This window comes from Hyperolius riggenbachi, chromosome 5, assembly GCF_040937935.1.
Source record: "Hyperolius riggenbachi isolate aHypRig1 chromosome 5, aHypRig1.pri, whole genome shotgun sequence".
NCBI lineage: Eukaryota > Metazoa > Chordata > Amphibia > Anura > Hyperoliidae > Hyperolius > Hyperolius riggenbachi.
The window spans coordinates 273525473-273537765 of NC_090650.1; the positions used below are offsets into that span (position 1 = coordinate 273525473).

The 12293-nt window shown below is 42.3% G+C and overlaps 1 protein-coding gene across 3 annotated transcripts in view; it reads right to left on the reverse strand.

Annotated features, from left to right (window-relative positions):
• Positions 1 to 12293, reverse strand: part of NUP153 (nucleoporin 153) — a 179938-nt gene that overhangs the window by 136331 nt on the left and 31314 nt on the right. For all 3 annotated transcript variants that reach the window (XM_068236949.1, XM_068236948.1, XM_068236950.1), the window contains exons 2-3: positions 7780 to 7990; positions 4786 to 5031 (exon numbers count right to left, since the gene is read on the reverse strand). In XM_068236949.1, coding sequence (XP_068093050.1) covers positions 4786 to 5031; positions 7780 to 7990 — 457 coding nt within the window. The remainder of the gene's footprint in view (positions 1 to 4785; positions 5032 to 7779; positions 7991 to 12293) is intronic.

The following is a 12293-nucleotide window of genomic DNA, read 5'->3' on the forward strand; positions in this document are numbered from 1 at the left end:
CGGGAAATCGAATGCGGGGGACGCGGAAGAGGCGATCCGGCGGCTAATCGAGCCGCCGGATCGCCACAACATCTCCCCGTGTAGACGGGGCTTTAGTCACAGTCCCTGATTGAAGTCTGAGTGGATTAGCTGCATGTTGGATTGTTTCAGGTGTGTGGTTCAGACACTACTGATGCCAGAAAGATCAGCAGGAGAGCCAGGCCACTGGCATTGTTTAACAGGAAATAAAATGTGGGATGCTCCACAGGTCTTTCACCTCTTTAAGCACTTTCACAACAGTGATTGCCACACAAAATCTAAAATGGAAATCTAAAGTAAAAAAAAAGTGGACAGCGGGAAGCAGGTATATGTTAACAGACTGCCACTTGAAGGAAAAGCATATCAAATCTTCATAGAAGATTTTATTTTTTGTCACAAGCTAGCGGAAATTGATTTTCATTGTTTTTGTTTTCACAAAGTGTCATTTTCCGTAACTTGTGACAAAAAAATTCTATGAACTCACCATACTCCTAACTGAATACCTTGGGGTGTCTTCTTTCTAAAATGGGGTCACTTGTGGGGTTCCTATACTGCCCTGGCATTTTAGGGGCCCTAAACCGTGAGGAGTAGTCTTGAAACCAAATGTCTCAAAATGACCTGTGAAATGCTAAAGGTACTCATTGGACTTTGGGCCCCTTAGCGCAGTTAGGGAGCAAAAAAGTGCCACACGTGGTATCGCTGTACTCAGGAGAAGTAGTATAATGTACAGCAATACCACATGTGTGGCACTTTTTTTGCAGCCTAACTGCACTAAGGGCCCCAAAATCCAATGAGCACCTTTAGGCTTTACAGGGGTGCTTACAATTTAGCACCCCCCAAAATGCCAGGACAGTAAACACCCCACAAATGACCCCATTTTGGAAAGTAGACACTCCAAGGTATTCAGAGTGGGGCATGGCGAGTCTGTGGCAGATTTCAGTTTTTTTTGGTCACAATTTAGCAGAAATGGAAACTTGTGTCTCAAAGTGTAATTTTCCGCTAACTTGTGACAAAAAAATAAAATCTTCTATGAACTCACCATGCCTCTCAGTAAATACTTTGTGATGTCTTCTTTCCAAAAGGGGGTCATTTGGGGGGTATCTATACTATGCTAGAATTTTAGCCCCTCATGAAACCTGACAGGTGCTCAGAAAAGACAGAGATGCTTCAAAATGGGAAAATTCACTTTTTGCACCATAGTCTGTAAACGCTATAACTTTTACCCAAACCAATAAATATACACTTGTTCAAAAGACAGCAAGCAATGGGCAGCGCTCACAGGCTGCAAGTGAAGTGAAAGCTCCAGAGATATGGCCAGCACCTTGGGGCTAAATACACACCTTGAATACAAATCAGATGCAAATTATGTGCTAACACTAATCTAAATTCTAAAATTTGAATGCAAGCTGACACCCCTGGAGGCAGCTAGCCTGAAGTATACTTAAATTTTGTACAGCAGAAGGAAATGGCAGCGCTTCCAAACAGACGCTGCACCTGAATTGACTACCTGCACAAGTATGCAGAGCTCGACTAACGGGCAGGTTACACACCTTGCATTCAAAACAGGTACAGTAAAGGGGGCGTTAGCTTCAGCAGAGGTTGTGCACAAATTATCCCTAATAGACTCTCCTATGGCGGTGACGTGCCTCAACAGGAGAGAAACTAACCACTAATCTAGCAGTGAAACATATCAAAAAGTGAAGCATGTTCAAACAATGAAAATTGTCCAAAAAAGGAAAAAAAAGGGTTAAAACCTCAAACTAATGTAACAGTGAAGCATATTCAGCAGCTCTGCATACTTGTGCAGGTAGTCAATTCAGGTGCAGCGTCTGTTTGGAAGCGCTGCCATTTCCTTCTGCTGTACAAAATTTAAAGAGGAACTCCGACCAAGAATTTAACTTTATCCCAATCAGTAGCTGATATCCCCTTTTACATGACAAATCTAGTGCATTTCACAAACAGACCATCAGGGGGCGCTGTATGACTGATATTGTGGTGAAACCCCTCCCACAAGAAGCTCTGAGTACCGCGGTACTCTGGGCAAACTGCCACAATGTAACAATGTTCACAGACAGGAAATGGCTGTTTACAGCTGTCTGTAACAGCCAGAACAGCTAGAAACAGCTACATAACCTGCCCACAGTAACAATGTCACCATGTAATACATGTCAGAATGTGAATCTGGGAGAGGAAAGATTTTACAATGAGCAAACACTGACTAAATCATTTATACATAATTATTGTAAAAATGAAGCACTTTTTTTATTACATTATTTTCACTGGAGTTCCTCTTTAAGTATACTTCAGGCTAGCTGCCTCCAGGGGTATCAGCTTGCATTCAAATTTTAGAATTTAGATTAGTGTTAGCACATAATTTGCATCTGATTTGTATTCAAGGTGTTTATTTAGCCCCAAGGGGCTGGGCATATCTCTGGAGCTTTCACTTCACTTGCAGCCTGTGAGCGCTGCCCATTGCTTGCTGTCTTTTGAACAAATGTGTATACCATTTATGGCTAGCTGCACCAGGTAAGGATTATGATTTTAATTTTAGACTAGCTAGGGTTCACTGTTGGATATGTTTCACTGCTGAATATGCTTCACTGTTACATTAGTTTGAGGTTTTAACCCTTTTTTTTCCTTTTTTGGACAATTTTCATTGTTTGAACATGCTTCACTTTTTGATATGTTTCACTGCTAGATTAGTGGTTAGTTTCTCTCCTGTTGGGGCACATCACCGCCGTAGGAGAGTCTATTAGGGATAATTTGTGCACAACTTATGCTGAAGCTAACGCCCCCTTTACTGTACCTGTTTTGAATGCAAGGTGTGTAACCTGCCCGTTAGTCGAGCTCTGCATATTTGTGCAGGTAGTCAATTCAGGTGCAGCGTCTGTTTGGAAGCGCTGCCATTTCCTTCTGCTGTACAATAAATATACACTGAATTGTTGTGGTTTTCTTATCAAAGACATGTAGCACAATAAATTTGGACAAAAATGTATATAGAAGTTTTACTCTGACAAATTTTATCACAGAAAGTAAAAAAAAAAATTATATTTTTTGACAAAATTCACGTCTTTTTTGATGAATATAATAAAAAGTAAAACTCGCAGCAGCAATCAAATAGCACCAAAAGAAAGCTGTATTAGTGACAAGAAAAGGAGCCAAAATTCATTTAGGTAGTAGGTTGTATGACCGAGCAATAAACGGTTAAAGCTGCAGTGGTCTGAATGGAAAAAAGGCTCTGGTCCTTAAAGAGAACCTGTACTGAGTAAAAATATTTAAAATAAACACATGAGGTAACTTCAAATGAGCATTACAGAGTTACATTGCCATCAGTTCCTCTTAGAAGCTCACCATTTTCTTCTGACAATAATCCCTTCCAGTTCTGACAATATTTTGTCAGATCTTAAATATATCAGTTGCTGTCAGTAAAATATCAGTTGCTGTCAGTTATAGCTGAGAGGAAAACTGATGTAACAGGTAATGTCCATGTTTCTCTGTGGCTCAAGTGGGCGATGTTACAGTTTAACTGTGTGCTGACCAGAAAGCTGTTATGGGTAATGGCTATTTTCAAAATGGAGGATGGAAACTTCCCTTGATCACAGTGAACAAACAGGACGTGGGACAGGAGAAAGACACTGAGGAGTAGACTACATGGAAGGTAAGTATGACTTGTGTATGTTTATTTTGACTTTTAATTTTCAGTTCAGGTTTTCTTTAAAGGGACACTGTAGGCGGGGTCAGGGGAAAATTAGTTGAACTTCAGTGTTCTCCCCAGGCTCTTTTAGCCGGGTGCTCCACCCGGCTAGATTTGGTGACCACCCGGCTGTCATCGGCTCAGCTCCTCACCTCCTCCTATGCTGTAAGCAGAGTTGCCCTGCATTTTCATCTCGCCCCACCCGGCTACTTTTTCATGCCACCCGGCTACTTTTTCATGCCACCCGGCTGGAAACAAATTCTGGGGAGAACACTGAACTTACCCGGGGCTTCTAATGCTCCCCTGCAGGCATCCTGTGCCCACGCAGCCACTCACAGATGCTCCGGCCCCGCCTCCGGATCACTTCTGGAATTTCATCCTTTAAAGTCTGAAAACCACTGCGCCTGCGTTGCCGTGTCCTCGCTCCTGTTTTCACCAGGAGCATACTGCGCAGGCCCAGTATGGTCTGTGTCTGTGCAGTACGCTCCTGGTGACATCAGTGGGATTGAGGACATGGCAAGGCAGGTGCAGTGGTTTTCAGACTTTAAAGTCTGAAATTCCAGAAGTGAACCGGAGGCGGGGGCCGGAGCATCGGTGAGTGGCTGCGCGGGCACAGGATGTCTGCGGGGGACCGTTAGAAGCCCCGGGTAAGTTCAACTCATTTCCCCCCGGCCCCCCTACAGTATCCCTTTAAGGGGCGAAAAGACTGTGGTCCTTAAGTGGTTAACCAAATCAGGCTTGGGATGGAAATCCCCAGCTCAGAGCAGTAATCCTGTGCCTGAGTTATATGCAGGAAATGTTGCGATCTCTCTGTAGTATGGTTTTTTTTCCTTGGTTTAGGGTCTAAAAGCATGTGAAAAAAAATAATTGCGTGGCTTTTAGACCCTAAATCCAGAAATAATCTAAGCCAAGGAGGTTAAAAAAACTTCTCAAACGTCTACAATTTACTGTCTTTAGTTTTGGCTATAAATTTACCAATGAAAAAATAATAGCATAACTAGTTCCTGTAAAATATCACTGCATTGAAATATTTATACAATTGAATCATGCCTCATATACAATAAGTGACAAACCTTTATCAGATGCCCGAGATGAAAATCCACTGGTAGTGGAAATATTGTCATCATCATGTAAAGAGGTAGAGTCTTTAATTTCTTTTACAAGAGAAATGCCAGAAGAACCAATTGGAAAGGTAGATGTAGAAGGCTGGCAATTTAGGGCAGGAGAATCCAAAATGTTGAAGTTTAGATTAGCCCGATGCAGTGAGGGCCTGGTAAGAACTTCAGGAACATTCAAAGTTAAATGACTTGTTGATGCATCTATAAAAAAAAAAAAATTCAACAATTGTGCTAAATTGAACTGCAGCAATTTTCACCGACATAGCATGTAAGAAAGCAAAATAACTACTATAAAATGATTTTAAAATGCATTTGTCTTTTTCAATGGTACAACCACAAGTCATGAGGTCCTAAGCACAATGCGCTTCAATCGTAACCCCAGGAGGCATCTCCCCCACAGCAACTAAGGCGAAGTTTTGAATTTAGCTTATACTTTACTAAAATTGCTGTAGACTGCAATAGCCCCGATAGCAAGATCCTCTAATCTACACTAAAATAACCCCACAACCCAGGTGGCGCTGCTACGGGGAGATGGGAGGCAAAAACAGGAAGTAGTAAGTAGTACGATGGATCCTGGCAATGTACGTGTTCACCGCCGCCGCTGTTTGCTTAATCATATGTATGCTGAGGGAGTGGGACACATCTGGCTACCATAGTGGGGTGGAGGGGGGGTTCACTGGTACAAATAATTGTGTAATACCGTTTACCGTGACATTATTTGAGACCGTTCTCATACAATGAATATTCATACTGTTGCAACCCTACCTCTGGCTATAGTAAACTCCGACCCTAGGTCCCGACCATACGCTTGTATAAATATATAACATGACAAATTCTAATACAGTAAACTTTTGACATAGTACACTAAATTGCCTGGTCCCTTGAATTTCACTAGAAAGGTATTCTACTGTATTAGCCTACCAGAAAACAAGAAGAAGCTGCAATTTCTGGCCCCTCTCCAAAATTGTAATTTTCTGGGTATAATACTGATGCAGTTATTCCAAGTCTTTAATTATTCATAAAGGAACAGGTGTACAGATAAAGTTTGCCCATTCTAATCTGTATACTTGATATGGTCCAACATTATACCCAGACACATAGTAATTCAGAAAGAGGAAACACTAAGCAATTTCAAAGGTTCTCAGTACAAAGTGAGCGAGACTCATCAGCAATAGTGTAGGAAAGATTAGGGTGAAATAGAGCCTAGGTTCTCAACGTGTGGTATCTGTACCCCAGGGGGTACTTCTGATGGTTCCAGGGGGTACTCAGGCTTTATATACTTAAGAATAACAAATTTAGAGTTGTAGAAAATGATACATCTTAACCTCCTTAGCGGTAACCCCGTGTGTGACACGGGGTAAGCCGCCGGAGGGTGCCGCTCAGGCCCTGCTGGTCAGATTTAAATAATTTTTTTTTTGCTGGACGCAGCTAGCACTTTGCTAGCTGCGCCAGCACCCCGATCGCCGCCGCCGCGCGCCCGATCGCCGCTATCCGGTGCGGCGCCCCCCCCCCCCCCCAGACCCCTGCGCTGCCTGGCCAATCAGTGCCAGGCAGCTCCAAGGGGTGGATCGGGTCTCCCAATGACGTCCCGACGTCATCCCGCCGCGACGGGGGAAGCCCTCCAGGAAATCCCGTTCTTTGAACGGGATTTCCTGATCGCCTATCGCCGGAGGCAATCGGCGGGGCTGGGGGGATGCCGCTGAGCAGCGGCTATCATGTAGCGAGCCCTGGGCTCGCTACATGATTTAAAAAAAAAAAAATTTTAAAAAAAAACTGCTGCGCTGCCCCCTGGCGGTATTTTTCATACCGCCAAGGGGGTTAAACAACTGCCAAATTAGTGATTTAGCTAATTAAAAGCAATAGTAAATGCTTGGAAATAGTTTAGAACCAATTATGTTCTATGATTAAATATATACCGTATTTGTCAAGGGGTACTTGTGATAATGTTTACTATGCTGGGGGTACTTGGTGAGTACAGGGTTTTAAAAGGGGTATATACCAATAAAATGTTGAGAAACACTGAAATAGATCATAGAGTAAAGGTGGCCATACACTGATATATTTGCAGCAGATTAGATCACCAGATAGAATTCTGTCAGGTCGAATCTGATATGAATCTGTCTGATGTGTTTATGGGCAGCACGGTGGCGTAATGGTTAGCTCTCTCGCCTTGCAGCGCTGGGTCCCTGGTTCGAATCCCAGCCAGGGCACTATCTGCAAAGAGTTTGTATGTTCTCTCCGTGTCTGCGTGGGTTTCCTCCGGGCACTCCAGTTTCCTCCCACATTCCAAAAACATACAGATAAGTTCATTGGCTCCCCCTAAAATTGGCCCTAGACTACTGTACTTACACTACATAATACAGACATATGGCAATGGTAGGGATTAGATTGTGAGCTCCTTTGAGGGACAGTTAGTGACAAGAATGAATATATATATATATATATATATATATATATATATATATATATATATATATATATATATATATATATATATATATATATATATATATATATATATATATATATATATATATATATATATTTTGTCGGCGCTATAAAATACTAAATAATAATAATAATAATAATAATGTGTGCTACACAATAGGAACAGATCTCCAATAGATTTTAGAATTCAATCTACTGGAAATCTATTGAAAAATCGATCTAAAGGCATTACTACACCATTAGATCCAATGCAACTCTATGGGCCATCGATCCGCTGCCATCCTGTCGGATCAAATCGATCGAAATAGGAAAAAAATAGATTGATCGGCCAATTGATCCTGCATCAATTTGCGATCAATCGCTGAAATCGACCAGTGTATGGGCCCCTTAAGGCAGCAGCTAAGGGGGATAAAAATCACTGATGTGGGTATCTGCTCCACTTCCACCTCAGTTTTGGTTTGCCCGTTTTTGAAGAATACTGCACATGTTGTATAAACTTACCAGACTGCACCCTAAGTGGGTCTGGCGTGACTCTTCCATCAGGTTCATCAACAAATTGGTCAGTTTCATCATCATGCGTAAACGCCACACGTACTTCCTCTTCATTTGTGCGCTGAGGAACCCCAGGCGCTTCCTCCACTGTATTAAAATATCGCTGTAACCAACCAGGTACAATACTTTTCACTGTATCAGTCACGCGGCTAATGATACCCTGTAAAGTGGAAAGATGGTTAAGTCAATTATATATTTTATGGCTGAAAGACATTACTAAATTTCTTTTATATAGTCACAAAAATCTGTTAAAAGCACATTTTCAGGGCTGTGGAGTCTGTACAAACCTCCTTAGTTTATTAACCAACGACTCCAATTCCAGGTACCCTAAATGGCTCCGACTCAGACTCCTTGGTCAAATATTACCAGGGCTATGGATTTGGTACAAAAATCATCAGACTCCTGAGCTTATGAAACCACTGACACCTTCCAGGTCTCCAAAATTGCTCCGACTCCACGATTGCGACACAAACTCAGACTCCACAGCCCTGCATTGCTACCAGGATGGAATCAATTTTTTATCTGTACTATGCGGTCTAACTTCATTAGCCCATAAACACCTTTTTAAACTTACATTATGTTAAATTACACCAACAGAGGATCTGATGAAAAGTAGCAGCCATTTTATCAATTGCCAGACACCTGTTGCATACTCAATTACAGTGGTAGTTCTACACGCACCACAAGCCTTCGCAGTAGAAAAGACAACTTTACTTACGGTAACGTCTTTTCCAGTAGTCAGAAGGACAGCACCCCTGGATGAGACTTGTCTCCCTCCCAATCGTGGACAGGAACTGCAAAAGAAAGATTTGCATAACAAATAGGCAGCCATATATAAGCTACTAGCTTACCCTCAGTACTTCAGTTAATACAAAAGATGACACGGACCGGTATAAATGCCTACTTACATAATTATTATTCCACCCAAAAATAGGGCGGGTTGCAGGGGTGCTGTCCTTCTGACTACTGGAAAAGACGTTACCGTAAGTAAAGTTGTCTTTCCCAGAACGTCATTGGACAGCACCCCTGGATGAGACGATGTACCAGATATGAGATCTAGGGCGGGACCACTGCCTGCAGTACTTTTCTTCCAAAAGATAAATCTGCTGCGGCTGAGATGTTTAGGCGATAATGCCTCACAAAGGTATTGTGACTTGACCAGGTAGCAGCTCTGCATATCTGTTCTATTGATGCCCCTGACCTCTCTGCCCAGGAAGTCGATATTCCTCTTGTAGAATGAGCTCTAATTGAAGACCCTAACTGCTTCCCTTGAGCTTGATATGCCAATGTAATAGCCTGTCTGATCCATCGTGCTAGAGTCGTTTTGGACGCCTTGTTGCCTCTTTGTTTCCCAGCAAATAGAATGAACATTGCGTCAGTTTTTCTCCATGGACCTGTTCTCTCCATATATTGTATAAGACATCTCCTCACATCCAGGCAATGAAGTCTCTTTTCCTTGTCATTGTTAGGATTCTCACAAAAGGAAGGAAGGAAGATTTCTTGATTCCTGTGAAATGAGGAAACAACCTTTGGTAGAAACGCTGCATCCGTGCGTAACGTAATTCTATCTTCAGAAATGACGCAGTAGGGCTCTTTAATAGACAATGCCTGTAATTCACCTATTCTTCTAGCTGAAGTAATAGCTAGCAGGAAAATGGTTTTTAGAGTAAGAAATGTATCCGAAATCTGTGATAATGGTTCAAAAGGGGCTTCACATAACCCCTGTAAGACAGTATTTAAATCCCATGAGGGTATTCTGGACCTGATTGCTGGTTTCAGTCTCTTTAAAGCTTGGAAGAATCTTAAAATTAGATTTTCTTCTGCCAGCCGTCTTTCTAGAAATACGCTTAGAGCAGATACCTGTACCTTCAGAGTGCTTATACTAAGCCCCTTCTTGTATCCACACTGAAGAAATTCTAATACGGATTTAAGTGATGTATTGTCACAAGATCTTTCCGAGCACCATTCGTTAAACACTCTCCAGGCCTTTTGGTATATTACTCGAGTCACCTTCTTCCTACTCTGTATCAAAGTTTCTGATAATTCGTCTGAAAAGCCTTTGGACTTCAGGATGCCCCATTCAGCTTCCAGGCTGAAAGGTGAAGGCTGTTTAAACTCGGATGCCACACTGGACCCTGGGACAACAAGTGAGGTATGGGAGGAAAGACTATCGGATCTGTAACCGCTAGTGTTCTTAGTGACGTGAACCATGGTCTCTTTGGCCATAGTGGAGCTATCAGGATTACCCGAGCCTTGTCCTGAATAATCTTTTTTATTACTCGTGGTAGCAATGGTATTGGAGGAAATGCATACATCAGTAACTCTCCCCAATTGATCGAGAAGGCGTCTACTTTCCAAGGTAGGTCCTCTGGAAACAGGGCACAAAATTGTTGACATTTCGCATTCGCTCTCCTTGCAAATAGGTCTACTTCTGGGCAACCCCATTGTAACGTCACTTGCTGAAAAACTTCCAGATCTAGTGACCACTCGTTCGAGTCTAACTTCCTCCTGCTGAGGTAGTCCGCCAAGTGGTTTGAGGTTCCCTTTAAATGTATCGCAGTTAATGATAAAAGATTTCTCTCCGACCAGAATAGGATCTTTGCCGTCTTTTCCCATAAGGATTGACTCCTCGTGCCCCCTTGCCTGTTCAGGAAAGCTACAACGCTCCTGTTGTCTGTTCTTATTCTGACATGAGAATTCTCTATTAGGGGGCCGAAATGTAGTAAGGCTTGCCATACTGCTTGCAACTCTCTGTTGTTCGATGACTGTGACCTTATTGTCATATTCCATGATCCTTGAGCCGGCAGAGAATTGAAGTGGGCTCCCCAACCCCACAAACTGGCATCGGTTGTGATTGTATTCTGTTGTGGATAATTCCATAGATGACCTGGAGATAGATGATCCAGACGTTGCCACCAGATAAGGGAAGTCTTTACACTTTGTGGAATGATGATCTTCTTGTCTAGAGTCACCAGAGACCTGTTCCAAGATTTCAAAATCCATATTTGTAGAAATCTCGCATGGAACTGTCCCCACTGGATCGCCGGAAAGGCAGAGGTTAGAAGTCCTAGAAGAGCCATGGCTTTTCTTAGCGATATGCTTCTTAATTTCTGAAATGAGAAAATACTATTAAAAATAGCAATGATCTTCCTATCAGGTAACAACAGTTTCTCTTCTCTGGTAGAAATATTGAAACCCAAAAATTCTAGACACTGGGAAGGAATCAGAGACTTTTCCCAATTAATTAACCAACCTAACTCCTGGAGGACGCCCAGAGTTATAAAAAGCTGATCATTAACGGATTTTTCAGAAGAACCCCATAATAAAAAATCATCAAGGTAACCGACAATATTAACGTGTCTTAACCTGAGAAGAGCTAATACTTCAGACATAACCTTAGTAAATAGCCATGGGGCAGACGATAGTCCGAAAGGCAAGGCATTAAATTGAAAATGTCTTACCTCTCCTTCCATCCACACGGCAAACCTCAGGTATTGTTGGCAGGATAAATGGATTGGTAGATGTAGATACGCATCCTTCAGGTCTAGGGATGCCAAAAAATCGTCCTTCTGTAAAAGATGAACCACAGATCGAATATTGTCCATCCTGAATTTCCTGTATTTGACTTTTAGATTCAATTTCTTTAGGTTTAGAATCAATCGATAGGCTCCCTGAGGCTTTTTTACCAGGAAGATTGGGGAGTAGAATCCCTGTTCTCTTTGACATGCTGGAACCTGTCGAATTACTCCTTTCTGAAGAAGAGACTTTACTTCTGACTGGAGGGCTACTAATAAGGCTGGGTCTTTTGGACAAGGTGTTAAGACAAAGTTTTGAGGGGGGAGATGTTCGAACTCTATTCTGTAACCTTCTAATATTCTGTTTAGTAACCATTGATTGGTGAATAGTTGTTGCCATATTTCGTAAAAGTTGGTGATTCTCCCCCCCACCGGAATGATGGCGTCATTGTTTGTTTGTCTTTTTAGTAGCGGTATTGCGGGGTCCTTGTTGCCTGTAAGGAGCCCATCTTCTACCCCTGGAGGATTTACTATCCGTTTCATTTTTAGCGGGGGCCCGAAATGGCCGTTTATTCTGAAAGGGGCGCTTCTTTGGGAAATTTTTCTTATTATCTGCTGTACGATCTAGTGTATCGTCCAGCTTAGACCCAAACAGAAGATCTCCTTCACAGGGGATACCACAAAGCTTAGATCTGGATGAGTTATCCCCATTCCATGTCTTAACCCATACTCCCCTTCTAGCTGAGTTCACTAGTGCGGTGGTACGGGCTGTTAATTTAACCGTATCGTCTGCTGCATCAACCATAAAATCTGAGGCATTAGTGATTTTAGGAAAGTCATTAAGGATTTCTTCCCTAGACACCCCATTTGCTATTTTATACTGTAATTCTGCCAACCAAGACTTCAGAGATCGACTCACTGCTGTCGATGCTACTGCCGGTTTAAAAG